This window comes from Chelon labrosus (assembly GCF_963514085.1).
Source record: "Chelon labrosus genome assembly, chromosome: 5".
Classification (NCBI taxonomy): domain Eukaryota; kingdom Metazoa; phylum Chordata; class Actinopteri; order Mugiliformes; family Mugilidae; genus Chelon; species Chelon labrosus.
Genome location: NC_140341.1, coordinates 890,827 through 917,973, shown reverse-complemented (window position 1 = coordinate 917,973; position 27,147 = coordinate 890,827). Strand labels below are relative to the sequence as shown.

General features: G+C 46.6%; 3 protein-coding genes across 6 annotated transcripts in view; 1 reads left to right on the top strand and 2 right to left on the bottom strand.

Moving 5' to 3' along the window:
- LOC311488731 (uncharacterized protein) overlaps nucleotides 1–27,147 on the bottom strand; it is a gene marked incomplete at its 3' end in the record, with an annotated part of 331,706 nt that overhangs the window by 204,598 nt on the left and 99,961 nt on the right. The window lies entirely within an intron of this gene.
- fer1l6 (fer-1 like family member 6) lies at nucleotides 138–18,614 on the top strand. 2 transcript variants are annotated; one of them, XM_084545181.1, is made up of 45 exons: nucleotides 138–832; nucleotides 1,103–1,214; nucleotides 2,185–2,239; nucleotides 2,323–2,454; nucleotides 2,562–2,624; nucleotides 2,715–2,793; nucleotides 2,982–3,138; nucleotides 3,777–3,963; nucleotides 4,133–4,234; nucleotides 4,331–4,421; nucleotides 4,507–4,624; nucleotides 4,701–4,941; nucleotides 5,734–5,842; nucleotides 5,925–6,156; nucleotides 6,427–6,547; nucleotides 7,281–7,381; nucleotides 7,787–7,889; nucleotides 8,031–8,150; nucleotides 8,222–8,374; nucleotides 9,179–9,350; nucleotides 9,679–9,803; nucleotides 10,269–10,403; nucleotides 10,482–10,631; nucleotides 10,709–10,816; nucleotides 10,896–10,958; nucleotides 11,122–11,220; nucleotides 11,323–11,542; nucleotides 11,628–11,758; nucleotides 11,848–11,970; nucleotides 12,050–12,095; nucleotides 12,750–12,794; nucleotides 13,055–13,149; nucleotides 13,515–13,643; nucleotides 13,728–13,865; nucleotides 14,170–14,297; nucleotides 14,378–14,548; nucleotides 14,644–14,798; nucleotides 14,889–15,031; nucleotides 15,558–15,646; nucleotides 15,720–15,818; nucleotides 15,993–16,113; nucleotides 16,191–16,311; nucleotides 16,386–16,543; nucleotides 16,617–16,717; nucleotides 18,278–18,614. In XM_084545181.1, the coding sequence occupies exons 2-45, from the start codon at nucleotides 1,156–1,158 to the stop codon at nucleotides 18,456–18,458; spliced, it is 5,469 nt and encodes a 1,822-aa protein (XP_084401307.1). In that variant the 5' UTR covers nucleotides 138–832; nucleotides 1,103–1,155; the 3' UTR covers nucleotides 18,459–18,614. The 2 variants fall into 2 exon arrangements, with proteins under 2 accessions (XP_084401307.1, XP_084401306.1); XM_084545180.1 differs by having other exon boundaries at nucleotides 2,562–2,793.
- Nucleotides 2,619–25,698, bottom strand: LOC311488473 (uncharacterized protein). 3 transcript variants are annotated; one of them, XM_084545201.1, is made up of 11 exons: nucleotides 25,459–25,698; nucleotides 23,585–24,057; nucleotides 22,919–23,035; nucleotides 22,327–22,430; nucleotides 20,996–21,106; nucleotides 20,573–20,657; nucleotides 20,294–20,493; nucleotides 20,127–20,213; nucleotides 19,350–19,407; nucleotides 18,662–18,783; nucleotides 2,619–2,823 (listed from the first exon to the last, which is right to left on the bottom strand). In XM_084545201.1, the coding sequence occupies exons 2-11, from the start codon at nucleotides 24,018–24,020 to the stop codon at nucleotides 2,758–2,760; spliced, it is 1,386 nt and encodes a 461-aa protein (XP_084401327.1). In that variant the 5' UTR covers nucleotides 24,021–24,057; nucleotides 25,459–25,698; the 3' UTR covers nucleotides 2,619–2,757. The 3 variants fall into 3 exon arrangements, with proteins under 3 accessions (XP_084401327.1, XP_084401325.1, XP_084401326.1); XM_084545199.1 differs by having other exon boundaries at nucleotides 25,584–25,698; XM_084545200.1 differs by having other exon boundaries at nucleotides 20,127–20,207; nucleotides 25,584–25,698.

Below are 27,147 nucleotides of genomic sequence, written 5' to 3'. Positions count from 1 at the left end.
GTGTTAAATGTAGTAGTAAGGATAAAACTTAATCTCAAATTAAATGAGTTCAGAAATGAATCCTTTCCAAGGGAAGTGAAGTATGTTTAAAACTAAGGCTCGTTTATTATTACTGGCCACTTCATTAGGTACACTAGTGAAAACAAGGTTGTGGTGATCAGCTTTAGTTTAATAACTGACAGATGTTGATTCAGCTGTGTTTTCATTTTATTTAATAAAGCTGTGGTGGTACTGTTGTACTTTACTGATACATGTTCCTATTATTTTGGCAACCCTATGTAGTCAGAGGGCTGTTTACAGAAAAAAAGTGAATAAATCGGTATAAATAGACCCTCTCTGGCCAATTCATTAGGTACACTAGTGAATAAATAAAGTTGAGTTGAGGATGGAGTTAAACTGAATAAAGTGTTTCTGTTATTTAGTCTAGTCCACTGACTAACAATGTCAAAATATTAGGAACAGGTGTAAGTTCAGTCGTTCTACAAAATGAAAACACAGTAGAATCAGCTTCTCTCTCATTTATTAGAAACTAAAGCTGAACCAGAACCTTCATGGAGACTAGATTTAGAGCAGGACCGTTTTCTCTAGTGTACCTAATGAAGTGGCCAGGGAGTGCACATCTGCACCTAATGATCCTGCTTCATTTGAGAGCAGGTTAAAATTTAAACCCGACCGTTAACCTCGTTAAACTTAATTGTTTCTGAAGAAGTCGTGAGTGAGTGAAACGTTTCCTCCTCTGTGAGCAGAAAGGCCAAGATCCTGTTCGGCCTGAAAGTGAAGAAGAAGAAGAAAGTCAACACCGACCTGGTCCTGGCAAACAAGGGAGCCGTGGGTAAGGAAAACAAACACGCCCTCAGAGTCCCGGCTGTGTTGACAGTGCGTGGTAGACGAATGATTGGTGTCACTGAGGATGAGACGAACCCTGAAATCAAACAGTCTCCTGGCCTCAGAGCGGGGGAGGTTCCTGTTTAACTGAACCATGATTCAGTCATGTGACACAAACTCAACAACATTTACCTCTGATGTGAAGCTCATTGACTTTATTTCTCTCGGCTGAGTGAAGTCGTGCAGAATCAGACGATCTTTGTGTTTTTACTTGCAGACAATGAGCCGGAGGTTCCTTCTGAAGCCTCTCCTCTGCTGGAGGAGGAGAACATGGAGGATCAGCCGGGAACGTCTGACGTTAGAACCAGGATAATCCCCAACAACAAGAGGTCGGAAATGTTTTATAATTTAGCTCTTAAACAAAACCTTTGTGTCATAAAGTGTCACTGGAGTGTGTTCCTGTGGTTGTTCTGTAGCAATCAGCCTGAATCAGAGTTCATACTTTACAGAGAAGCCTCATCAGTAATGGGGTTCCTCAGGGCTCTGTCCTCGGTCCCTTTAGTTTTACATAGACAGCTCCTCCTGCCCAGTAATCTGCTGAGGACGACTTTAAATCTAATCAGCTTCATTACATGTCAGTGAGTTATTAAAGTCAGTTCCTCCTTGTGTCCAGTATCTGCTGTGACCTCCTTGTAACTAAATGTTTCTGGTAACTGCTGATCAGTGGTCTACAGCAGCTTGGAGGAATTTTAGCCCATTCCTCAGAACAGAACCACTTCAGTTCTGAGATGTTGGTGGGTTTCCTCACATCAACTGCTTGCTTCAGGTCCTTCCACAACATTTCTATTGGATTAAGGTCAGGACTTTGACTTGGCCGTTCCTAAACATTCATCTTCTTTAAATCTGACGTTTTGAGTCATTTTTATGCATAAATGTAGAAAATTCTTTATTCTGTTCTCATCTGATCTGAGAACACCTCAGCATCCGTCAGGAAAAACTGGAATGTGTTGATAGGAAGATTATACCATGATGATCCTGATTAGAAGCTGATGAAAATGGATGGACGGATGTTTTAATGTTTAAATCTTGTAATCTTGTACCTTCTGAAGTTCTACTATTTAACATTAAACTGTCTCGACACACAATTCAACCTTTGGACATTTTATTTATCCTGGACATCATCACATTCTACCATTGTGATCATTATACAATCCAGAAGAAGATGGAGATTTCCTCCATGCTGTTCACACATGGAACTCCCCAGATAAACCAGTCACCAAGGCATGCTACATATCAATGCTAAGCTAACTGTTACTACTAGATGACTGTGTTGTGTTTGTCTTCTTTGATGTGTCCCAGGTCCAAACTCCAAACTCGTATCCAGGACATTGAAGGGAAACCACAGAGCTTCCAGGTAACAACATTTAACATTTTCTATAAACTTCTTCTGTATCTGGGACCAACTTGTCAGACGTCACGTGTCCCATCGTCTCGTAGATCGCCATCAACATCACAGAGGCCAGACAGCTGGTGGGTGAAAACATTGACCCCAGTGTGGTGATAGAGATCGGTGACGAGAAGAAACAGACGTCAGTCAAAGAAGGAACCAATGCTCCCTTTTACAACGAGGTAAGAATACGTTACAACGACCGTCAGAGACGTCAGAGACACCCGTCCACCAGGTTCTCCTCTGACCCTGAGCTTCATTGTCCCTTCATTTCTTGTCTTTCCATCAGTATTTTGTGTTTGACTTCTTCGCCCACAAAGAGATCTTCTTTGACAAAGTCATCAAGCTGTCGGTGGGTATCAGCTGCTCATCACGTCTGTGTTACAGTTTGTTCTTCAGTCATGGTCGTGTTTCTAAAGTTGGTTTGATCTTCTCTGTCCAGGTGATTCACTCCAAGATGCTGAGGAGTTTCTGTGTTGGATCCTTTAAGTTGGACGTGTGGACGGTCCACAAGCAGCCAGGTATCCCACAAGTCTCATCATCTTCATCAACTGACGAACGTAGAGACACAAGAGACACAAACATTAGACTAAAATGAGCCAATATTACATAGCAGAGAGGAGCAAACAAACACAAATTAGAACTATACCTCTGGTAATTCACCAGACCGTCCTCTGATCTCCTCCCCCCTCCCTCCTCCTCCCCCCAGGTCACCAGTTCGTCAATAAGTGGGCGATGCTAACCAATCCAGGTGACATTAGCACTGGGGTCAAAGGTTACATCAAGTGTGACATCAGTGTGTCAGCGAAAGGAGACGCCATGCAGCCGGGACCCAAAGCCAGTGATGCTGATGAGCAGATAGACAAGTATGATGATGATGATGATGATGATGAAGAACTACAATCAGCTCAGACCTCTGGATGACGTTCATCATGTGATGATTCTCAGCACCTGGTTCCTCTCAGGATGGAACCTTCCTTCCTTCCTTCCTTCCTTCTCTTTGCTTGCTTCCTTCCTTCCTTCCTTCGATTCCTTCCTTACTTCCTTCCTTCCTACTCTTTGCTTGCTCCCTTCCTTCCTTCCTTCCTTCTCTTCCCTTCCCTTCCTTCCTTCCTTCCTTCCTTCCTTCCTTCTTTGCTTCCTTCCTTCCTTCTTTGCTTCCTTCCTTCCTTCTCTTTGCTTGCTTCCTTCCTTCCTTCGATTGCTTCCTTCCTTGCTTCCTTCCTTCCTTCGATTCCTTCCTTCCTTCGATTCCTTCCTTCCTTACTTCCTTCCTTCCCTTCCTTCTCTTTGCTTGCTCCCTTCCTTCCTTCCTTCTCTTTGCTTGCTCCCCTCCTTCCTTCCTTCTTTCTCTTCCCTTCCTTCCTTCCTTCCTTCCTTCCTTCCCCCGCTGCTACACTATTCTACTGACCACATGATGGCGCTGCTGATTGACAGACACACAAACGTCTTGACCTTTAAACTTCGTCTGCTCTGTGAGTTCATATTTCTGCGTTGCCTTCAGGAACCTGTTGATTCCAGAGGGTTTTCCATCTGAGCGACCGTGGGCTCGTTTCTGTGTGAAGGTGTATCAAGCCGAAGGTCTTCCCCGGAACAACTCCAGCATCATGGCCAACGTGACCAAGGCCTTCATAGGGGACAACACGGCCCTCATAGACCCGTACGTCGTGGTCAGCTTCTTCAAACAAGTGGTGGGTGGAAGACCAGTTATGAGCAGATGATGAGGCCTGATGTTATATTCAAGTGTTGATTGGATTAAGAAAAATGTCACGTCTGCCATTTATTGACCAGGTTTCATTTTATTTGTGGTTTCATTCTTCACGTTAACTTATCACCGTCTCACGCCTCCGTCCCTCTCAGGGTCGTACGTCCACTCAGAAGTCCACGGCCGACCCGGTGTGGAACGAACAGATCGTCTTCACTGAGATGTTTCCTCCTCTCTGTCAGAGACTGAAGATCCAGGTCTGAACGTTTCCATGGCGACTCTCTGTGCAGGTATCTGATCGTAGTTTACACTTGAGCAGAAATAAAAGGATCAAACTTCTCGTCTCCTCGTAGGTCTGGGATGAAGGGAGCATGAGTGATGTTGCCATAGGAACCCATTACTTTGACTTGAGGCGTATCTCTAATGAACAGGACGGTGACAAAGGTAAGGTGGACCTGCAGAGGAAGCACCTGGAGGAAGCAAGGGAACCTGTCTTTGTGGTGACTGTGGTTTGTTTAACTTGTCTCAGGGTTCCTACCGACCTTTGGTCCCGCTTGGATCAACCTCTACGGCTCTGCCCGAAACTTCTCTCTGGGGGACGACACCGTGGAACTGAATGAGGGCATTGGAGAAGGCGTGTCCTACAGGTCTGTGATAACAGATAAAGATCACTGAAGAGATAAATGCACTGACTGATAATTAACTGATGAGCTGTGTGGTCAGAGGGCGGGTCTTCATGGAGCTGGCGGTGGAGGTCCTGTCAGGAGGGACGGGCTCAGAGTTCAAACTCAGCAGAGCAGTGAAACCTGTTAAAGAAGCTAAAGCAGGAAAGGCTGGAGGGAAGGATGGGAAGACTCCTGCAGGAGGAGCTGGAGGAGGAGGAGCAGGAGCAGGAGGAGCTGCTGATGACGACAAAGGAAAAGCTGCAGCAGCAGAGGTCCTCCCTGTGGAGTCTCCTCCTGTGGTAAGAAGAAAGACCTTCATGTGGTCCCAACACTGAGAGGTGGTGTAGTAACTGAAACATGAGTTGGAAATAAAACCACTAACATGGAACTGGTTCATAAAGGAGTAGAGAGTGGCGCTTTGTGCTAATGCTAAATGCTAATGCTAATGTTTTTATGAGTCTATCTGCATGATTCTACATCAACTATGAACCACATGGTGACTTGACTGATAGAATCTGAGCTAATGGTGCTACTACAGGTAATAAACAGTCATCTAGTAGTAACAGTTAGCTTAGCATTGATATGTAGCATGCCTTGGTGACTGGTTTCCCTGGGGAGTTCCATGTGTGAACAACATGGAGGAAATCTCCATCTTCTTCTGGATTGTATAATGATCACAATGGTAGAATGTGATGATGTCCAGGAGAAATAAAATGTCCAAAGGTTGAATTGTGTGTACGTTGCCTCCTGTAGTGGAATCAGGAGGATTTTGTAGCCAGATTCACTTTCAAGAGGTAAAAACCCAAGGTGGAACACTTTGGGTTCTTTGGTTCTCCACATGTCCAGATGGAGAGTGGGCCTGGTTCTATTGTTACTAGAACCTTTGTGGTATTTCTCTAAACTCTTGGTCCAGTTCTAGTCAAGGGGTTGCTGAATGAGTTCAGAATGAGATCATTGCTATCAGGGTGTTTTCTACTAGACCAGGGTCCACAGAGACCAGGGTCCATAGAGACCAGGGTCAGTAATGTGGCCCTGCTGGTTCTGGGGGTGGTTCTGTTGTAGAGATGCCTCTGAGTGTTGTGTCTCTGCAGCTGGACTCTGACCGTATGGAGAACTTCCTGCTGTTCGGTTCCTTGCTTGAAGCCACAATGATTGACAGGAGGATCGGAGACAAGCCCATCAGCTTTGAGTTCTCTCTGGGTGAGTCTCTGCGTCACTCGTTGTCTCCCCCTCCACCTCACATTTCAACCAGTGCAGAAATCACATCACTCTCCTCTTCCAGGTAACTATGGCAACGTCCTGGAGTCTGTAGTGGCCCAGCCCCTCATCAGCGTCACCAGTCCCGGCCTCAGCCGGAGGCGGCGTGCACTGGACATCCCAGACGGTAGTGAATTGTTCAGCACCTCCCCCACCTCCCCGTCCTCCCCCCTCCTGCCCAGAGAAGCTCAGGACACGCCCCCAGGCTCCAAGTCGACCACGCCTCCAGAGAAACCCCTCATCGTTGAAGGGAACAGGTCGGGTCACTTTGTCAGCGCTCTGTCATGTCTGTCATTCTCTTAATGAACTGTGTCCAAACGAATGAGCTCATTAATAAACACGACACTATGAGGGTCTCTGTTAGAAATAATAATCAGGACATGAGCTGCAGGAGGACATGTCCACCTGAGGACATGTCCTCTACTGGTTGGATTCATTACTATTCATCACCAGTAGAAGCATTGTGGTCCCTGTGATGACGTATAGACCAGTTTACCAGCTGAAGTCCGACTCTGTTTTCTCTTCAGGTTCTACATGTATTTGCCGCTGGAGAAGCAGAAGCCGTGTGTTAATGTTCTGAGTCACTGGGAGGACAGACTGTACCGACTGTACAACTCTAACATGCTGGAGAACATCGCTGTTCTCTTTGTGAGTACCACGCATCCCTTAAACCACCAGAACCAGGTCTGAACAGGGTCTAACCAGAGACTGTGTAAAGATGGAGGCTCCTCTAAAGTGAAGTAGAGCTCCCCCTGGTGTCTGGCTGCAGTATAGGTCATAAGCTCCACCCCCTCCATGTTAGTGGGCGGGGCTTGGGCCAAACTAAAACACTAAAATACACGTCAAATTATTTTTTGTCACGAATAGTTTCTGTCATTTTAAGAGTCAGTTTTTTGGATAAGTTTAGTTTTAGTTATTTGACGCTATAGAAACAGGATGTGATGTAATGATCACAACAAGTCGCCATGCCAACCGCTCCCTAAAGCAGTCCAGTGGGGCTGTGAGTGTGGGCGGGGCATCAATATCACGGCTCCACGTGGCTCCGCCCTCAGACCGTACTGATCAGACTCTGGATCCAAACTCACAAGATGGCGCCGCCCGTATCCCCGGGAACATAGAGTCAGTTTGACCAATGAGAGGAAGAGGAGACGTAGTGTCCATATTTATATACAGACTATGCTTTAAACCCTCAAAAAGTTCACTGCTATATAATATTGCCTCACTTTCCTGAGTAAACACCAGTGTAATATCTCTGTCTAGTGTTTGGTTGGGTTCTCTTCAGATCACCACATGGAAAGAACAAATAAATGGATGGGCTGGTTTTATAATCTGACTCTGTGACGTTTGCTAATGTCCCGACCAATCTCTTCCTGTCTTACAGGAGGAGGGCGTGGCCAGCGTTGCCGAGCTCCACAGGAAGTCCGACCCATTGGCCGAGCCCACGCTGAGGAGCGTGCTCAGAGAGTTCTGTCTGGACGCCAGGTGACCTCAACAAACATGTAACGTCTCTAACAGCAGCCTGACATGAAACAAGCTGATGAGGTTTCATTTCCTAAAGACAAAAGCTACTCCATGAACAACAAGTATTAATATACAGTTAAATAATAAACCTCTGTAAAGATGCAGCTACGCAAACTGAAGTCAAAATATCATGAGTATGTTGGCTGCCATCTTGATTTAAGACGACTGGTTTTAAGTTTCTATGAACCCTCAGACATCAGTTTAATTTAATAACCTCTTCACTCGTTAAGGACAAAATGTGGTTTAAGAGATTTATGCAGAAAAAAAATATGAATGAGTTTCAGACGTCGTGTAGAGACACAGCCACAGTGATCATGAGGGTTAAGTTGTGAGGACGTAACCACCTGGACGTCTGTTGTCCTGCAGGAGCTTCATCACGGCTGCTGAGGCCAAGCTGAAGGCGGAGCTTAAGTCCACCTACCTGACTCAGCTGGACAAGAAGCGTCTGACGCTGTGTAAACAGGAGCTGGTGAGGAGGAGTATTAACACTGGTCATTACAGACGTATCACCTGTGAGCTCACTGCTCTAGTTTAATGTTGACAGGAGGAGGAGGAGGAGGAGGAGGAGGAGGAGGAGGATGATGATGATGGTGGTGATGATGTGTTTCAGGAGAGTATGATCAGTGAGGCCCAGGCCCTGAGGAGCAGGAGGCCTACAGCTGGAGGAGTTAAAGAGTCGCTGCAGGACGCAACCAAGCTCACCCACAGGCTGCGTTTCCTGGTGGAGGAGGTAGGAGGAGGCGTTTGTTTTATTCACCTTCTCCTCGCTCGCTCTGACCTGTCCTCTCTCTCTCTCTCCAGCCTCAGCACACGGTGCCTGACATGTTCATTTGGTTGCTGAGCAACAACAAGCGCATCGCCTACGCCCGGGTTCGAACCCGTGACCTGCTGTTCTCCGAGAACAGGGAGGCCCGAGGGGTCCACTGTGGCCGGGTACTGACTCTGTTCCTCAAGGTGAACAAACCAAACGCACCCTCACTGTAAAAACTAAATGACAACACCTGAAACCAGGACTCTGTCTTTATGTGGTCTCCGGTCAGGGTCTAGACTCTGTCTTTATGTGCTCTCTGGTCAGGGTCTAGACTCTGTCTTTATGTGGTCTCCGGTCAGGGTCTAGACTCTGTCTTTATGTGGTCTCTGGTCAGGGTCTGGACTCTGTCTTCATGTGGTCTCTGGTCAGGGTCTAGACTCTGTTACTGTAGGACCTTAATGATTGAGATGAGAACTAGAACAGCTCTAAAGGTTCTACATGAGATCAGTGTCAGCTCTGACTGGACAGACTCAGCTACTGATACTGACTCAACTGGTTCTACTCAGTCAATAGAACTCTACTTCTTGGAGGATCCAGTAGATTTACTTCCTGTTCTACTGGCAGATCTTTGAGATTATTAGAAATAATACTTTAAACCAGTTTATTCTTGTTTAGATGTTTTGAAGAAGTTTTTCCAGTGTAGACTAGAAGCTTTTAAGAAGACGTTCATCAAGTATCTTCTTCAGTTCTAGGGACTGGTGGGACTCCTGAGTCTGGTTTCTGGGGTCACCCACAGAGTTTCCTACTTAAACCTCCAACTTGCCACCAGTCCCTCAGAACTGAAGAAGCTGCTCTTTGCTTCTTTAAACACTTTTTGATAAACCCTGACCTGGATGACTGAGAACCTTCAGACTTCATGCAGTCTGGACCAGGACCAGGTCAGACCAGGTGTTTGAGGTCAGGTCTGTAAGCGTAGGAGCTGATGAACGTCTGACGTGTTGCTGCAGCCTCCAGGGAAGCGTGTCTCCGGCCTCTCGGTCCAAGCGAAGCTGGACGTGTTCCTGTGGTTTGGGACGTGTTCAGACTCAGGTCACATGTTGGACGACCTGCCTGCAGGATTCCGCCCGGCCACCAGGGGCGCCGACGCCTACTGCCCTCCCACATACCTGCACAGCGCAGGTGAGGACGAAGCAGACCGTCTTCTAACTATAGCACCATATATGAGACAATCAGCCATAACATTATGACCACTGATCGTCTCCTGTCAGAGGATGGAGTCATCGTTTCATCCTCAGCAGCAAAAAAAAAGTTCAAGTCCAGTCCAGCATCTGTGGGACGTCCTGAACCAACTAGTCTGATCCATGGAGGCTCCACCTCTCAACTTAAGGATCTGATGCTGACGTCACAGAGCACCTTCAGAGTCTAGAGGAGTCAGGGGTCATAATGTTATGGCTGATAGGCGGTTGTTAGAAACCTCAGCCCTCTCCTCCTGTGTTTGTGTCTGCAGAGCAGCATCACTTCCAGCTCCGGTGTCACATGTATCAGGCTCGAGGTCTGATCGCTGCTGATAACTCTGGTCTGTCGGATCCGTTCGCCCGAGTCACCTTCCTGACGCACAGCCAGACCACCGCCGTGAGTTAACGTCACTCTGACCTACGTCTGCACAATAAAACACTCTGTCTCCAGTATCTGCTGTGACCTCCTTATAACTAAATGTTTCTGGTAACTGCTGATCAGTGGTCTACAGCAGCTTGGAGGAATTTTAGCCCATTCCTCAGAACAGAACCACTTCAGTTCTGAGATGTTGGTGGGTTTCCTCACATCAGCTGCTGCTTCAGGTCCTTGTGTTGTGAAGATCAGACTGAGACAAATCCCTGATTGATTTAAACTAAACCAGGAACTGAACCACACCTGAGTCTCATCACATTGATGGACTCTGATTGGACCTTGAAATATAATCTGTTGATGTTTTGAGTCATTTTTATTCAGAAATGCAGAAGCAAAAAGCTTAACGTCTGTTAATAATTATCTTTGCTGATGCTGAGCTCTCAGATCATTGGGTGCAGGTTTGTAGCTGCTGTCTGTTCTCCTGTCCAGATCATCAGTCAGACTCTCAGTCCAACGTGGAATCAGTGTTTGTTGATGAGTCGTGTTCGTCTGGATGGAGATCTGCAGCTGATCCAGGAGGAGCCGCCTCGTGTCCTGGTTGAGGTCTACGACGACGACGCTCTGGTGATAAACTCATCATCGATCCATCGTTAACGGTTTGATCATTGGTCTGAGACCTCACCCTCCTCCCTCTGTGTGCAGGGCAAGGCTGAGTACCTGGGGGCCACGGTGGCGGTGCCCGAGGTGCGCTTGATGTCGGACCCCTACACGCCTCCGACCCTGCAGTACAGCCCCCTGCACTGTGGCAGCCAATCAGGAGGAGACCTGCTGGCTGCGTTCGAGCTGCTGCAGGTCAGTCAGTCGTTTCAGAACCAGACGGCAGATTTCAGATTAATGAAGAGCTCACAGCGCTGACGTTACCACCGTAGATCCCAGAGTCTGGACACCCCCAGCTCCCTGAGCTAGAGGAAGAAGAAGGAGGCTTGTACCGAGTTCCTGCCAACATCCGGCCGATCCTCAGCACCTACAGACTGGAGGTGTGTGACTAGAGACCAGCCAAGCTGTCAGTGCTCTTTATTTACCTGCACATAGACACCTGTGTGTTCTTTCCACCAGGTTTTATTCTGGGGTCTGAGGGAGCTGAAGAAAGTCCAGCTGCTGTCTGTTGACCGGCCTCAGGTGCAAACACATTCTGAGTTAAAAAACCAAAACCAAAGCTGGAACAAAGACAACCAGACACCAGACGGCTGAAGACCTGGAGGAAACGTCTTTGTCTCAGCTTTGCTGTTTGGACATTTTGAATAATCTAAGTATATGAGTCTCTGTCTCTCTTTGTCTTCAGGTCTTCATAGAGTGTGCAGGTAAAACTCTGCGCTCCTCCGTCATCCAGAAATACAAATCCAACCCAAACTTCACCACGCTGGTCGACGTCATAGAGCTGGTGAGACAACTTAACATGAAGCAGACACAGTGTCCCTGCAGAGGACATGTCCTCATACCATGTAAGTTGGACTGAAGCTGGTTGGGGTGTGTTGTCCTGCAGGAGCTACCAGAGAACGAGCACCTCCATCCTCCTCTCAGTATCACCGTCGTTGACTGGCGGGCGTTCGGTCGCAGCACGCTGGTTGGAAACCACATCATCAACAACCTCAAGACCTTTAAATACTGCCCCCCTCCGGCCCTGCCGCCTCCTCTACACAAACCTCCACTGGTTGAATCCACTCCTGAAGCTGCAGCGATGCCAGAGCTTCACGGTGCTGAGGGTAATGTTCCTATCTCAGTGGGATTTGATTGGTTTTCTGATCTGGTTGACTCGTATGATGGACCGTGGTGTTTCTGGTCCAGCAGGACTGTCCCAGGACGATGCAGAGACCAGCTCGACTGCAGCAGTGATCAGCCAGGACGTCCTGATCACTGTAGAGCACGAGCTGCCGCCTCCAGCTCCTCCCACGCCGACGCTAAAACCCAGGAAGAAACTGGTGAAAGTTTGTGTGAACCCAACATGTTCTGGAGCCCAGGCACCAGCTTCTACGCCTCCTTTACATTTATGTGTGTTTTATAAATCCAGGAGAGTCAGACAAAGAGCACCCGCAGCCGGTCCACCAAGCGGAGGAGGAGGACCATCGCTGATGAATCGGCCGAGAGCGTCATCGACTGGTGGTCCAAATACTACGCATCAGTAGAGAAGCAGGTAAACTCCATGGCTGAGCTTTGATTCAGAGTTGAACAGGTGTTGAGACACAATGTGAACATATGTTGGTTTGTTTCAGACCAAACAGAAGGATGGCGCTCCGTTCCCCCAGGTCTTTGAGAAAGGTAAAGATTACACCTCAGAGACAAGAGACCACTGAGAACATGTGTCCTCTAAATGCTCCATGACACCAGTGGGTCAGTTACACAGCTCCACTCTTACTGTGAACTTTAAGACACGTTTGTTGTCGTCAGTGTCGGTTCAACAAAACATCAACATCCTGGTCAGTCTGGTCTCACCTGTCCATCTCTAAGTCCCTGTGTCTCACCTGGTCTTAATATAAATGTGTCTCCACATGCGTCCCCAGCCAGCACTTGAGATCTGATCTCAGTTTGTGTGTCTGTCAATCAGCAGCGCCATCATGTGGTCAGTAGAACACTTGTTTTTCAGATTTCCGTCATCAGGACGGATGAATACAGGTCTGCCTTAGTCTTCTCTTCGCTGTAGGCTGCAGTTTTATCGTTAGACTGTTTTAATGTCCACACTTGGACTTCAGGATGGACACTTGGGATCACATTGCTCACGATAGATGAAGACGTTTCATCAAGTCGAGAACGTAGAATTTATACCATGACCTTGATGATCAGAACCTTCATTAGACGTAATATTCCCTGCTGTTGCTGACAGCTATGATCTCAGCAGTCAATAGAATCTTTAGTTGATCCTGTGTCAGATGAAGAACGTAGCTCTGAGTAAACTGGAAGCTTTGTGCGTTGCAGCATTGCCGTACCACAGCTTGCTCAGCGATGGAATAGACTCTCTGGGTAAGAACTAAGACCTGGAGCAGGTTTTCATTTTTACTTCCTGGGAGGAAACCGTCTGCTTGGTGACTCATTCTGGGAACTGAAGGCTTCTCACTGGTTTCGGTGATACAACCCTGCAGACAGACGTCCTCAGACTGGTTTATGATGTTACCCTGGTCCTGCTCCTGGTCCTGTCATTTCATGATCTACATGGTGTTAGAAAGATTCATGACGAGTTCATTTTTACTTTCACTGAAAACCTGTTGTGTTTGTTCCATCAGTCAGCAGCCCCCCCGACGGAGGCAAGAAGAAGAAACAGAAAGGAAGAGGAACCCTGGAGACCAGCATTTGTCTGACTAAGTTAGCCACACTCAAGGTATTTCACCCACAAACGGTCCCAACAGTTTACAAGTTCACAATGAGACAGGACACGTCCCACAGGTAGTAAAACACCTGCACAGGGACGGGACGGGATAGGACGGGATGGGGTACGTGCTACAGCCGCTTCAACATGAAGGACATTTACAATAAAGAATGAAACTGAGCTTTAGGGAAAAAAAATAAATGTAAAATGACTCAGAAAATCCAACTGAATGAATGTTGAGAATAAATGTTTTAAATGATGAGAAAAGGCCAGAATCACAAGTTAAGATGTAAAAGTTAAACAGTTTCTGTCATGAAATCAGCCAGATGTGATTCACTGTATAAGGAAACCATCTGATTGTGATCATGTGTCTGCAGCTGTACGACAAGGAGCTGGAGGCTGAGTTCGGGCCGTTTGACGACTGGGTGAAAACATACGAACTGTTCAGAGGGAAAGCCAACGAGGAGGAGGGAGCGACCGAGGAGAGGTTCGTTGGAAAATTCAAGGTGAGAAAACCAAACTGAAAGGCTGAATGTCGTCTGTGCGTCTTAGACAGAACTTTACTTCTGTCTCCATGTGCTGCTCCTCAGGGGAAGTTCTGCCTCTATAAGATGAATGAAGACGAGGACGAAGAAGACAACCCCGTCGACACGGGACACTTAAGAGTCAACAGAGGTATCCCTCCCAACGTCCCGGTCCAGGTCCTCATACGGGTCTACATCGTCTCTGTGAGTCCTGCTGGTGAACATAAGTTCATTAACATCAGCCAATGAGAGAGAGGCCTTTAGCTGCTTAGAAGTTCCCCTGGGTTCCTCTGGGACCTCTCAGACTATTATGGAGTGATCTTTGTTGGTGGACCACTCCTGTGGAGGGGAACAGTCGTCTTCAATCTGTCTGACTGTGGATTATTTGTGGGTTCCAAACTCTTTAGAGATGGTTCTGGAACCTTTTCCAGCCTGATGAGCAACAACAACTCTTTCTCTGAGCTCCTCAGAAAGCTCCTTTGTCCACAAACATGTGTTCTCTCTGCAGGCGTCTAACCTGCACCCAGCTGACCCCGATGGGAAGGCGGACCCTTACATTGTTCTTCGACTGGGCAAAAATGAAATCAAAGACAGAGACAACTATATTCCTAAACAGCTGAACCCTGTTTTTGGGAGGTAAGCTGCTGCTCAACTACGTGTCTACAGGAAGCTGAACCTGACTGAACCCAAGCTGCTTCCTCTTGTCCTTCTCTCAGGTCCTTTGAGATGCACGCCAAGTTTCCTCATGAGTCTCTGCTGTCGGTGCTGATCTACGACTACGACCTGGTGGGAGGGGACGACCTGATCGGAGAGACCCGCATTGACCTGGAGAACCGATTCTACAGCCGACACAGAGCCACCTGTGGGCTGCCCACTGAGTACAGCATGTAGGTCCAGGGCTCTGACCCCCTTCACCTCAAACTGAATCCTTCTGTCGTCACTGTCACCTCAACAATCAGAGTGTTCTCCTTCTGTCTGTCAGCGACGGTTACAACGCCTGGAGAGACTGTCTGAAGCCGTCAGAGCTGTTGTCAAAGATGTGCAGAGAGAACGGATTGGACGGTCCTCACTTCAGCCCGGGACGCATCACTGTAGCCGACAGAGTCTTCACCGGAAAGACGCTCTTCATGCACGAAGGTGGAGGACATTAAAGCCTTCATTCAGATCATCAGACACATGCAGGAGGTTCATCCTGGTCCTTTTTGGTCACATGTGTTTGTGTCTCAGATGAACCGGTGGAGTCCTACGAACACTTGTCCCTGAAGATCCTGCACCGCTGGGCTGAGATCCCAGCTGTGGGCTGCAAACTGGTCCCAGAACACATCGAGACCAGAACACTGTTCAGCAAGGCCCGGCCTGGAATGGACCAGGTATTTAACATCATCTCAGTCATCTAGTAGTGACAGTTAGCTTAGCATTGATATGTAGCATGTCTTGGTCACTGGTTCCCCTGGGGAGTTACATCAATCTTCTTCTGGATTGTATAATGATCACAATGGTAGAATGTGATGATGTCCAGGAGAAATAAAATGTCCAAAGGTTGAATTGTGTGTACGTTGCCTCCTGCAGTGGAATCAGGAGGATTTCGGAGCCAGATTCACTTTCAAGAGGTAAGAACCCAACGTGGAACACTTTGGGTTCTTTGGTTCTCCACATGTCCAGATGGAGAGTGGGCCTGGTTCTATTGTTACTAGAACCTTTGTGGTATTTCTCTAAACTCTTGGTCCAGTTCTGGGTTACCATTCTCTGAAGTCTGACCAGAGACCAGGGTCAGGAACATGGACCTGATGGTTCTGGAGATAGTTCTGGTTTAGATAGTTCTTCTTAGACCAGTTTAACCTTGTAGAACCCTACAGACTTCTTGTCTTTACTGATTCTTGTCCTGTTTGTGTGCAGGGTGCGGTCCAGATGTGGGTAGACATGTTCCCCATGGACTTACCACATCCAGGACCTTCGGTGGACATTTCTCCTCGCAAACCAAAGGGGTGAGTTTCATCGGTCTTTGACTTCCTGAAGAGCAACAGTCAACATTCTGATAACACTCTGTTGTGTTTTCAGGTACGAGCTGCGAATCATCATCTGGAACACAGAAGACGTGATTCTAGAGGACAGCAACTTCCTGACCGGGCAACAGTCCAGTGACATCTACGTCAAGGGGTAAAGACAGTATTTACTATGATCCTACTTTTAGTTCTGTGTCGTTATAAACTGAATAAACTCGTGTTTTAAAGACTGTCCACATTTTATTGGTTTGTTTCATTTCTTGGTCACAGTCCGGTGTGATTACAGACGTGTTAATTAGTTTCATGTGGAGAATGTTTTTCTCTGCAGCTGGTTGAAAGGCTTCGAGGACGACCGACAGGAGACCGACGTTCACTACAACTCTCTGACTGGAGAAGGAAACTTCAACTGGCGCTTCGTGTTCCCCTTCAGTTACCTTCCTGCAGAGAAGGTGAGAACCTTGTTAACCAATCAGCTGATGTCAGGCTGATGTCGAGCTGCTGGATCTAAACTAAACTCTGGTCTCAGGTGGTGGTGGTAAAGAAGAGAGAGAGTATTTTCTCTCTGGATAAAACCGAACAGAAGCTTCCAGCGGTCCTCATCCTGCAGGTCTGGGACTTTGAGACGTTGTCCTCTGACGACTTCCTGGGTTTGTGTCTTTGACTGATTCTCCACATGTGTCACTGTTGGTTTCTGTTGGTCTGACCGGCCGAGTGTTTGCAGGTACGCTCGAGTTAGACCTCCACGGATTCCCTCGGGGAGCAAAGACATCGAAGGTTTGTAAGATGGACATGATGACGGACACGTTGGAGAGGATCTCCATCTTCCAGCAGAAGAGAGCCCGAGGCTGGTGGCCGTTCATCAAGTCTGGAGAGCTGACGGTACGTTGACAGCCTCAGAGAGTACAGACCGATATGAGAACTGATCCTGATCAGATAACTGGTCGTCCTCCAGGGGAAAGTGGAGGCAGAGTTCCACCTGGTGACAAATGAGGAGTCAGAGAAAAATCCTGTTGGCCGAGCACGAAAGGAGCCGGAGCCGCTACCCAAACCAAAGTAAGAGAGAGAACGACAGCTCTGAGTGTCACAGTGTGACGGTGTGACGGTGTGATCAATGAACCCTCAGGCATCAGTTTAATTTACTGCCCTTCAGACGTTAAGGACAAATTTTTCTATTTTTCTGCATAAATCTCTGAAACAACTTCAGCACTTTACAAAACTACCAAAAAGTTTCATTATTTAAAGTCACTGTTGTTTTTATGAAAACACAAAAATGAGGCTGGACTTTTTTTTTTTTTCCAGATCAGTCTTGGATGTGACCGAGATTAGATCAAATAATAAGTTATCTTTTGTAGTAGCATCAGAATTAAAATGTCCCATTGACTCATTCTAACCAGGTTTTAATCTCTGTCATGTGCTTGTGTTATTGAGTGTCTGTGTTTTATTGGCTGTATATTCACATTTTATTTCTTAAGTGCAGTAAGAGAAGTGGTCGTGTTTTTATCTTCCTGAAATAGTTCAGTTACAGCTGTGTTCACACCTTACAACAGGCTGCTACGCTTCTTGAAGAAGAACAGAAACTAATGAAACAATGAACATTGGGACCTATAATGGGGCAACGACTGATTTAGTGATGAACACTGAAAACAACAAATCTGACTGTTTTTCCCAAAAGTACTGCTGGTACAGCAGAATGAATGAATGAATGATCATGGAGAGATTAATGGTCATGTGGTTATAATGGGAGTCAATGGGACATTTTAAATCTGATGCTACACAAAAACTAATCATCCATCCATTAACACTTTAGATAATCATTGTCATACCCAAGACTGATTTGAAAATAAATAAATAAATAACAATGCTCCATCCTCCCAACATTAGTTTATGGAAGAAAAACCAACAACAGAGACTTTAAAGGAGAACTAGTGTTGTTACAACCTGGACCTTGTTTCTGCCATAAATACCATCATTTACTCACCAATATAACTGGTGTGATATTTAGTTATTGGGGAGATATTTAGATCAGTGTATATCCATATAGTGGGAGTGAATGGGGCACCGAGACACAGACTCTAAATGACACATTATCTGCTGTGAAACCAGCGACGGTTGCCTTGTTTACCTGTAATGTGCTGCTGCTAGATTTTTGCAACATCCTGAGATTGTGGACGAATCATAGCAGTAGCACATTACAGGTAAACAAGGCGACCGTCGCTGGTTTCATGGCAGATAATGTGTCATTTAGAGTCTGTGTCTCGGTGCCCCATTCACTCCCACTATATGGATATACGCTGATCTAATTATCTCCCCAATAACTAAATATCACACCAGTTATATTGGTGAGTTAATGATGGTATTTATGGCAGAAATAAGGTCCAGGTTGTAACAACACTAGTTCTCCTTTAAGTTCTCAAACTGACATTTAAAGAGTTAAAATCCTCAAAGTGACTGAATGTTTGGTAGTTGTGTAAAGTGAAGTTGTTAAAGAGATTTATCCAGAATAATAACCAGTTCAGTTTATAGACATTTAAACTCTCCAGACTATAAACAGACTCTGTTATGTGTACACTACCACATCCTGAGGGTTAATGTGTCCATCCGTCTCCTCCCCAGTCGTCCCGACACCTCCTTCTCGTGGTTCGTGAACCCTTTCAAGTGTTTCTTCCACCTGATCTGGAAAAGCTACAAGAAGTACATCATCATCGCCCTCCTCCTCCTCATCACCATGCTCTTCCTCGCCCTGCTCTTCTACACTCTGCCTGGAGCCATCTCTCAGAAGATAATCGATGGATAGACCCAGACGCTGCGTACTTTAATCAGTGTTTATTAGAACAGGACGGTTCCACATTTATCATGTCAGCTGATTATTGTTTACTATCATAAATACAGAGTTAAACTTTAACAACAATAAACATGAACACATGAAACGGACTGGAGTCATCTCTGTCTCTAAAGGTCAGTGTCTGTCAGGGACATACTCTGCTGTGATAGGCTGACCTGGTGGGACGAAGAGGAGGAGGAGGAGGAGGGTAGGATGGGGAGAACGGCAGAGATGCTGTTGGTGGACATGTTTCTGAGGAAGCTGCTGGACGGAGACAACGCTGAGCTCTGATTGGACGCTGAAACAACAGGACAAAGAATAGTGGCCAGTTCATTAGGTACACCAGTGAGGTCTTATTATACACTGACCTACGTTTAGTCACACAGAAGACGTGTTAGCAGTTAATAATCTAACACCATCATGGCTGACAGGCCTCTTACATCCAGGACGTCCTGTCACATGGTTCAGACGTCCTGTTTAAATGAATCTGGTTCATAAGACGCCGTCTCAACGTCCCAGACTCAAAGTTAACGTCTGATTCATTTTGATTGTTTTCATCCAAAGAGTTTAAAATGAATCTGAGTCTAATTTAAACACGAGGTCTGAACCATGTGACTGGATTTATAAGTAAAGGTCAGTTTGATGACGTGTCTTAAACACATGATAGAATCAGATGATTAATTAATAACACGTCTTGAATTAGTTGTCAGTGGGTGAAACGAAGGCTAATTATAGTTAATTAATGACGTTGAGACGGAGTTTAATGAACCAGATTTATCAACTGACTATAATGAAAACAAACCTCTGACTATTTGCATATTTATAATCTTTAGTTTGTCTGTAACCAGAGAAAGTTGATCTCACCTCTGAGCTGCTGATGCTGAAAGACGAGCTGAGAGAGACCTGCAGCGCCACCATGAGGCTGAGACAGAAAGACAGAGATTATAGGTTAAACAGGTCCAGGTGTGAACGCTGATCTGGTCTCTAGAGTCCAGGTTAAACAGGTCCAGGTGTGAACGCTGATCTGGTCTCTAGAGTCCAGGTTAAACAGGTCCAGGTGTGAACGCTGATCTGGTCTCTAGAGTCCAGGTTAAACAGGTCCAGGTGTGAACACTGATCTGGTCTCTAGAGTCCAGGTTAAACAGGTCCAGGTGTGAACACTGATCCGGTCTCCAGAGTCCAGGTTAAACAGGTCCAGGTGTGAACACTGATCCGGTCTCTAGAGTCCAGGTTAAACAGGTCCAGGTGTGAACACTGATCTGGTCTCTAGAGTCCAGGTTAAACAGGTCCAGGTGTGAACACTGATCCGGTCTCTAGAGTCCAGGTTAAACAGGTCCAGGTGTGAACACTGATCCGGTCTCTAGAGTCCAGGTTAAACAGGTCCAGGTGATCTGAATCAGTGATGTCTGTTCATTAGTAATGAGCCTTTTAAAAGATTCTGGTCTTGGAGCTGCAGGTCTGAGACACATTTTAATACCAGGTGTGAAGACAGGAACTTAAAGATGGACAGGTGAGGTCAGATTAATCAGGTCACATGTTTTACTGAACAAAAGTAAGATGTGAAACTAGAAGTTAAACTAAATGTAACTGACTCTTTGACTGTAAAACCAAACTTGGCCCAGGTGAACTCAGAGGTGTTACCTGAGCCTGGTTCAGACAGGCCTGGAGCTTCCTCTTGGCCCTCCACCTGGCCACCCTCAGTCTGGTCTTCTCTCTGCGCTCCTGCAGCTTCAACACGACATTTAACGTTGATTAAACTCATTTAATGACGTGACCGTGTCGGGCTGAGACAACAGGAGCTCACTGACCAGGTCGGCCAGCAGCGGCTGAGGCAGCGTCTTCTCCAGCTCTCGGCGGCGGTTCAGGTTCCTCCGTCTCAGTTCGTTCCTGCGCAGTTTGTACTCCTCATAAAGGCTGAGGTCTTTAGTCCAGGGACGCACCGCCGGCCGAGGAGGGACACCGGCTGGAGACGATGCCACGGAGGGAAGAGAGGCGGCTGAGAGAGGATCTGAGAGCAAGAGAAGAAGAAGTTCACGTCTGACTCACGTGGTTATCTGGTAGATGTGGTCAACTGTGGATCTACTCACAGGACGTCAGCCCGGCTGAGACGGAGGTGTCAGGATTAGTCTGGTTCACTGGGAGTCTGGACCAGTCGGTCACCGACCTCTGAGCCTGGAGGGACGGGTTAAAGCTTTCAGTCTTCTAATGTATTTAGTCTTTAGTTTGAGGTCAAATGTCTCTGAGACAGAAACAAACCGACCAATCAGAGACACTTATACTCAGATCTTTGCTGAAGTCTCAACATTAGTTGGTAAAGACTTCTGTCTTTGACCAGCAGAAACTTTTTCCACCTACATGTTTTTATTTATTTTGTGTATTAAAGTTGATCCACTGGACCAATCACATCATGTGGGCGGGGCTTAACGTGGTGATGGACAGAAGAGTAACAGTCGTCGTACACATCATCTGATTAAATGTCTCTGATTGGTTGGAGGACGACCTGACTTTACCTCTGTCTCTGGACGATGAGCCGGCTGCAGTGTAGCTGCCTCCTCCTCCTCCTCCTCCTCTTCCTCCTCCTTGATACAGATCACCTCCTCCTCCACCTCCTCCTGCTTCACCTGCAGGTCAACAGGAGATGATCAGGTGTTAAGATAAGACTGAACAACACACTCCATTAACTCTCCAGTACATGTTTAGAGTTTCACATCAACAGCTGCACCTCCTCCACTGTTCCTCTGTCCCAAGGTGTCCCCCAGGGTTCGGTGCTTGGTCCTCTCCTCTTCATACTTTACCTGCTCCCCCTTAGCAACATCATTCGCCACCACGGTCTCCATTTCCACTGTTATGCTGATGACGTCCAGCTTTATATCTCCACCAACTCCATCACTCCCGCCACTCTTTCCACTCTCTCCAATTACCTCGCTGACATCAAATCCTGGATGCAGATCAACTTCCTCAAACTAAATTGTGACAAATCAGACCTAATCATTATCGGCCCCAAATCCCTCAACAACACCACAGACAGTTTCCGCCTCACCATCGACAACTCCACCCTGTCTCCATCCCCCAACAGCCGCAACCTCGGAGTCATCTTTGACAGTAACCTCTCCTTTGATCATCACATCAATCAAATCACCAGAACTGCCTTCTTCCACCTCAAGAACATTGCCCGACTCCGTCCATCACTCTCCTTCTCTGCTGCTGAAACCCTCATTCACGCCTTCATCACTTCCAGAATTGACTACTACAGCATCCTCTATGGCACACCATCCAAAACTTTAAATAAACTTCAGTACATCCAAAATTCTGCTGCACGTCTGCTCACCCACACCCGCTCCCGTGATCACATCACTCCTGTCCTCCAGAAACTCCACTGGCTCCCAGTTCCACAGCGTATTCAGTTCAAAATCCTCCTCCTCACACACAAAGCCCTCCATAACCAGGCCCCTTCCTATCTCACTGACCTGCTCCGTCGCCACAATCCATCCCACAGCCTCTGTTCATGTGACGCAAACCTCCTTACTCCACCACTCAAGACCAAGCATCGAACCTGGGGCGACAGAGCCTTCTCTGCAGCTGCCCCCTCCCTCTGGAACTCTCTCCCCAAACACATCCGCGACTGTACCGACCTTCCTACCTTCAACTCTCTGACAAAAACACACCTTTTTAAAATTGATTTTAATGTTTAGCTCAGTCTATTGTGTTTTTAGTGTTCTATTTCACATTGTTTTGCTAATTTGATGTCCTCTTTATGTAAAGTGTCTTTGAGTATCTTGAAAAGCGCTTTTAAATAAAATGTATTATTATTATTATTATTATTATATGAGTGTAATGTCACCTCCGGGCCAGACGGGGGCAGCATGGAGCTATCAGCCTGATCATCCAACGTCTCAACTCCTTCTGTATGAGGCTGAACACTGAAGCTCCAGTCGTCCTGCAGCGCTGCTCAGAAAAACATCAGTCAGTCAACGGGAAGATGGACGAGTTTATTATTAGAGTGTAAATAAAATATTAATGAAATATTAATAGAATACTAATATGAAAATAATGACGTCTGTTTCATGTGATAGACTCATCTGAGCTAAACTGATCATAACCTGATATTAAATGTGTCTCACATGAAGGAAGGAAGGAACAAAGGAAGGAAGGAAGGAAGGAAGAAAGGAAGGAAGGGAGGAAGGGAGGAAGGAAGGAAGGGAGGAAGGGAGGAAGGAAGGAAGGAAAGATGGAAGGATGGAAGGAAGGAAGGAAGGAAGGAAGGAAGGGAGGAAGGAAGGAAGGAAAGATGGAAGGATGGAAGGATGGAAGGAAGGAAGGAAGGAAGGATGGAAGGAAGGAAGGAAGGGAGGAAGGAAAGATGAATATTTCTGTACCAGTTGCTGCGTTGACCAACTCAAACCTTCAACCATCCACTCATGACTCGTCTCTACCTGAGCTGCTGTCCACAGAGTCTCCAGGTGTGTTCACAGACGAGTAGGCGTGGCCAACACCTGAAGGACAGAGAGCTCCGCCTGCTCGCCTGCTGGTCAGCTGAGAAGAGGTGCATTCTGGGAGTGTAAACACAGGAAGTAGTCAGAGTCAGGGAGGGGGAGGTAGAGGTCTGTGGTCCATAGACATATATAGATAGACGCGTCATTGACTGTGGAGGGACGTCCCTAAAGCGCCGCCATCTTGGTGCAGGGCTCACAGAGGCAGCGGTGCATGAACCTACAAAGGAAAGAGGTACTCCTCAATCTCAAAGTAGAATTATTCGCTGAATTTTGGACCGATTTCAAAACATATTGATCTGTTAAAAACGTCACACATGTAGCTATGATAAAAATATGGTTTTACTACCCAAATACAATTTTTACTTAATGTTATCAGCAGACTAGCTTCTGACAGGATTGTAAAGAAAAGATGCCGGACTTCAACTGAGTGATTTATGATCACATTTATTGTGTAGAAACCCCATTCCTCCATAGATGTAATGCACTGTAGGAGCGAGTGGCCCTGTTCCAAGATGGCCGCCCTGTAGGCACGCCCCTCTAGTAGACGGCAGCGCTCAATGAGGCGTCTATGTATATATGTCTATGTGTGGTCCAGCTGGTCTTTACCTGGACTGGTCCTCGTCAGAGTTTCTCCTGTGGTTCTGTTCTGAGTTGAGCAGGAAGACGTCGTCTCCGTGGACGAGGCGGCGCCGGCGCCCCCTCTCTGCGTGCGGGGGTAGTTGTGTGGGTGGATGTAGACCAGAGTGGAGGCCCTCTGCTGCAGCTCCTCCTCCACCCCCTGACGGTAGTACTTCAGCTTCAGCTCGGTGTAGCGCAGCTTGGCTCGGATGTTGTCGTTCTCCTTCTCCTTCAGCGCCTTCTCCCTCTGCAGCGCCGCCACCTCCCTCTTCATCAGCAGCACTTGAGCTTTCAGCTCCTCGAACTTCACTCCGACCACTTTCAGCATCTCGGCCAGGACCGTCTCCACGGCGCCGTTCACCGCCCGCTCCACCACGGCGCCCATCTGGCCACGAATCAGCGACACGGCAATGCTCACATCCATGAGAACACACACTGGGTTCTGCTGGAGAACGTCCTGACTGGACAACGAACATTCAGCAGAAGGTTCTGTTATTAACGGCCAGTAGGGGGTGTGGTGACTTTAGATCACAGGTGTCAAACTGATCCGTGAAAGGGCCGCTGTGGCTGCAGGTTTTCATTCCAACCATGCAGCAGCACACCTGACTTGGCTCAATCAATCAACTGAACTGCCTTCACACAGTCGCTTCAGGTGTCCTCTTGCTTGATTGGAACAAAAACTTGCCAGCCACACCCACTGCATGGGTGCTGCATGGTTGGAATGAAAACCTGCAGCCACAGCGGCCCTTTCACGGATCAGTTTGACACCCCTGCTTTAGATCATGTCTCTAAAAGATCAGACTTTAAACCTAGAAAACAACTCTCCACCCTAAATCAATACGTTCATAGTCCACCACTACTACAGAAGCTAGCCTCAGCTAACCAGCTAGCCTCAGCTAACCAGCTAGCCTCAGCTAACCAGCTAGCCTCAGCTAACCAGCTAGCCTCAGCTAACAGAGAGTCATCATGTCAGAGTTTCTTCTTCTGTCTCAATATTTCATCAACTAATATAACTGATAGTTTTATTATCTTCTGTCCTTTAGAGTCTATCACATTATTCTACATCAACTATCAACCACATGGTGACTGGACTGATAGAATCTGAACCATACATGGTCCTATACCTCTCTCTAGTGGTCTAATGGTGGTACTACAGATAATAAACACAATACAGCCATCTAGTAGTGACAGTTAGCTTAGCATTGCTATGTAGCATGCCTTGGTGACTGGTTTCCCTGGGGAGTTCCATGTGTGAACAACATGGAGGAAATCTCCATCTTCTTCTGGATTGTATAATGATCACAATGGTAGAATGTGATGATGTCCAGGCTAAATAAATTGTGTGTACGTTGCCTCCTGTAGTGGAATCAGGAGGATTTATTTTGGAGCCAGATTCAGAGTCTTTGTCCAAACAGAAGAGACACAGTGACCCAGAAATATAAAGGACTAAGTCTGATCATTTATCAACATTTACTGTGTGAACTTCTACGTTTGGAGGAAAATAAACCAACATAATAAATGTTTGTGTAACTTCACTGATGTAAAGTTTCTAACTGGTCAAAACATTAGGTCCAATAGTGAATGTGTTATAATATAAGAGCTGACAAAGAGTCTGACAGGTTTAATATAAACTGGAGGATGGAGTTTGTGCTGTCATGTAGCCTAGCTAGCCCACTGACTACAATGTCAACATATTAGGAACAGCAGCATTTTAATAGAAATACTACATGAGTCATAGTTGAATAAACATTTAGTGCAGGACTGATAGAATGTATTCTCTAGTGTACCTAATAAAGTGGCTCATGAGTGTAAACTGTGCAGGAGCTAGAGCTAGCTACGGGTTCTTTATTAGTTCAATTTACCGTTTGTTGTTATTAGCTGGTGAGCTAACTGTTAGCTTAGCTGCTCGTATCCTCCGACATAGTCCAGGAACAGGGACGTCGTAGTTAGATAATAAAATAAACCGAACGGTAATTAACTTCTTTACCTGTTAAAAAAAAAAATCATTAAAAATGTGTTAAACTGGAAGAGTCAGCTCCAGAAAAATTATAATTTCCTCAAAACATTTCGAACTTTTCGAAACAAGCAGTTTGTTCAAGTACTTCCGGGGTCAAAGGTAACACAGGAGACAAAGATCGTCTATGAGAACAAACGCGAGGATTCCTCGTGAGGGCGCATCACCGACCAACGCAGCAGGAGGAGTATGAGGAGTAAACGTTTAATTGGCTGCACAATCAGTAGCGGTTTTAGGCACGGCAGTCGCCCGGGGCGGCATTTTTTCATGACACAAGGGGGGCGGCACGAGCACTTGGAAATAAATAAATAAACTAATCTGCGCCGCTCCATGGTTTTCTATTATCTGTCATTTCTGTGTGGGGATATTGTCGCCGCCTGCTGCTGAGAAGGTGCCGTGAACAGAAGCTGTGTGTGAGAAAGAGAAAGAGGAGGGGGACGCGGGGGACAGTTCACCTCTGGGTCTCTCCCAAATTGAACGTACGGCGGGGGGGGGGGGGGTCCACTGTATGAAAGGCTAAAGTCAGTCACACCTTGACTTTCTTCCATATAACACACATTTCATTCATAATATTATAAATACAGCATTAAAATAAGTTCATCCTCCTGGGCTTCCACTTCCAGCTCTTCTTTGACGTGTGCACGCATTTACATCGCTACTATTTCACCTGGTGACTAGAAATACTATTTTGTCCCGTCGATTTGCTGATAGAGTCCTGCGATTGACTGGTGACCTGTCCAGGTGTACCCCTGCCTCTCACCCGATGACAGCTGGGATAGGCTCCAGCAGACCCCCGTGACCCTTAACAGGACTAACGGGTATAGATTTGCTGACAGGTCGCTGATTCAAGCAGAGGAGTCTGCTTTCGCCTCATCCATTCGTAGATTACTAATTTTAAATAGTCTATGTTAATAATGTGCGGCGAATTTTATCACTTCTCAGCGTGAGAAGTGTGGCGCGTGAACTTATTGAAATGTGTGTGTCTCATTCGAGAGCCCTGTTATGTAGTTACAGCACGCCATCCAGCCTCCATTGCATCTGGATCGGGACCAGTGTTCATCCCAGCCATCCAGTCTGTGGTACCAGCCAGCCCAGGTAGCTGGTAGCTAATATCATTGGGTGCTAGCGTAGCGCCCTCTGGTGGTATGTAGCTGTATAGCTACGGAGGCACACAGACAAACCTCCAGAGCATTTGCGGATCTGCCACGGCAGAAGTGTAGCAAAAGTCACGTGTAAGAACACCAATCCAATGGAGAGGCCAGATCACATATTTACAGATCTGTCTATGCATACAGATCAATGTACGCATTTGCAGATTTTTTATATACATTTGCAAATCTAGTTACACACACAAAGATTTTTTTTACACATTTGCAAATACTTTTGCTACAAAAATGGCCCCATACTTATCTTCTTCTTCTTCTTCTTCTTCTTCTTCTGTTTCTTGGCAGATGACTATTTTGTAGTATACCGCCACCAACTGTACAGGAGTGTTTAATACCATGAACGTAATGGAGTCTAGGCTTATATTAAATCA

Coding starts and splice junctions, on each gene's coding strand:
- fer1l6 (XM_084545180.1), top strand. CDS start 1,156: ATGGAGGATCAGCCGGGAACGTCTGACGTTAGAACCAGGATAATCCCC. Junction 2,240..2,322: donor GGAAACCACAGAGCTTCCAG/GTAACAACATTT, acceptor ATCGTCTCGTAG/ATCGCCATCAACATCACAGA. Junction 10,404..10,481: donor TCTACGACGACGACGCTCTG/GTGATAAACTCA, acceptor CTCTGTGTGCAG/GGCAAGGCTGAGTACCTGGG.
- LOC311488473 (XM_084545199.1), bottom strand. CDS start 25,603: ATGATTTTTTTTTTTAACAG. Junction 24,058..25,583: donor ATGATTTTTTTTTTTAACAG/GTAAAGAAGTTA, acceptor TTCGTTGTCCAG/TCAGGACGTTCTCCAGCAGA. Junction 18,784..19,349: donor TCAGCATCAGCAGCTCAGAG/GTGAGATCAACT, acceptor CTGTTGTTTCAG/CGTCCAATCAGAGCTCAGCG.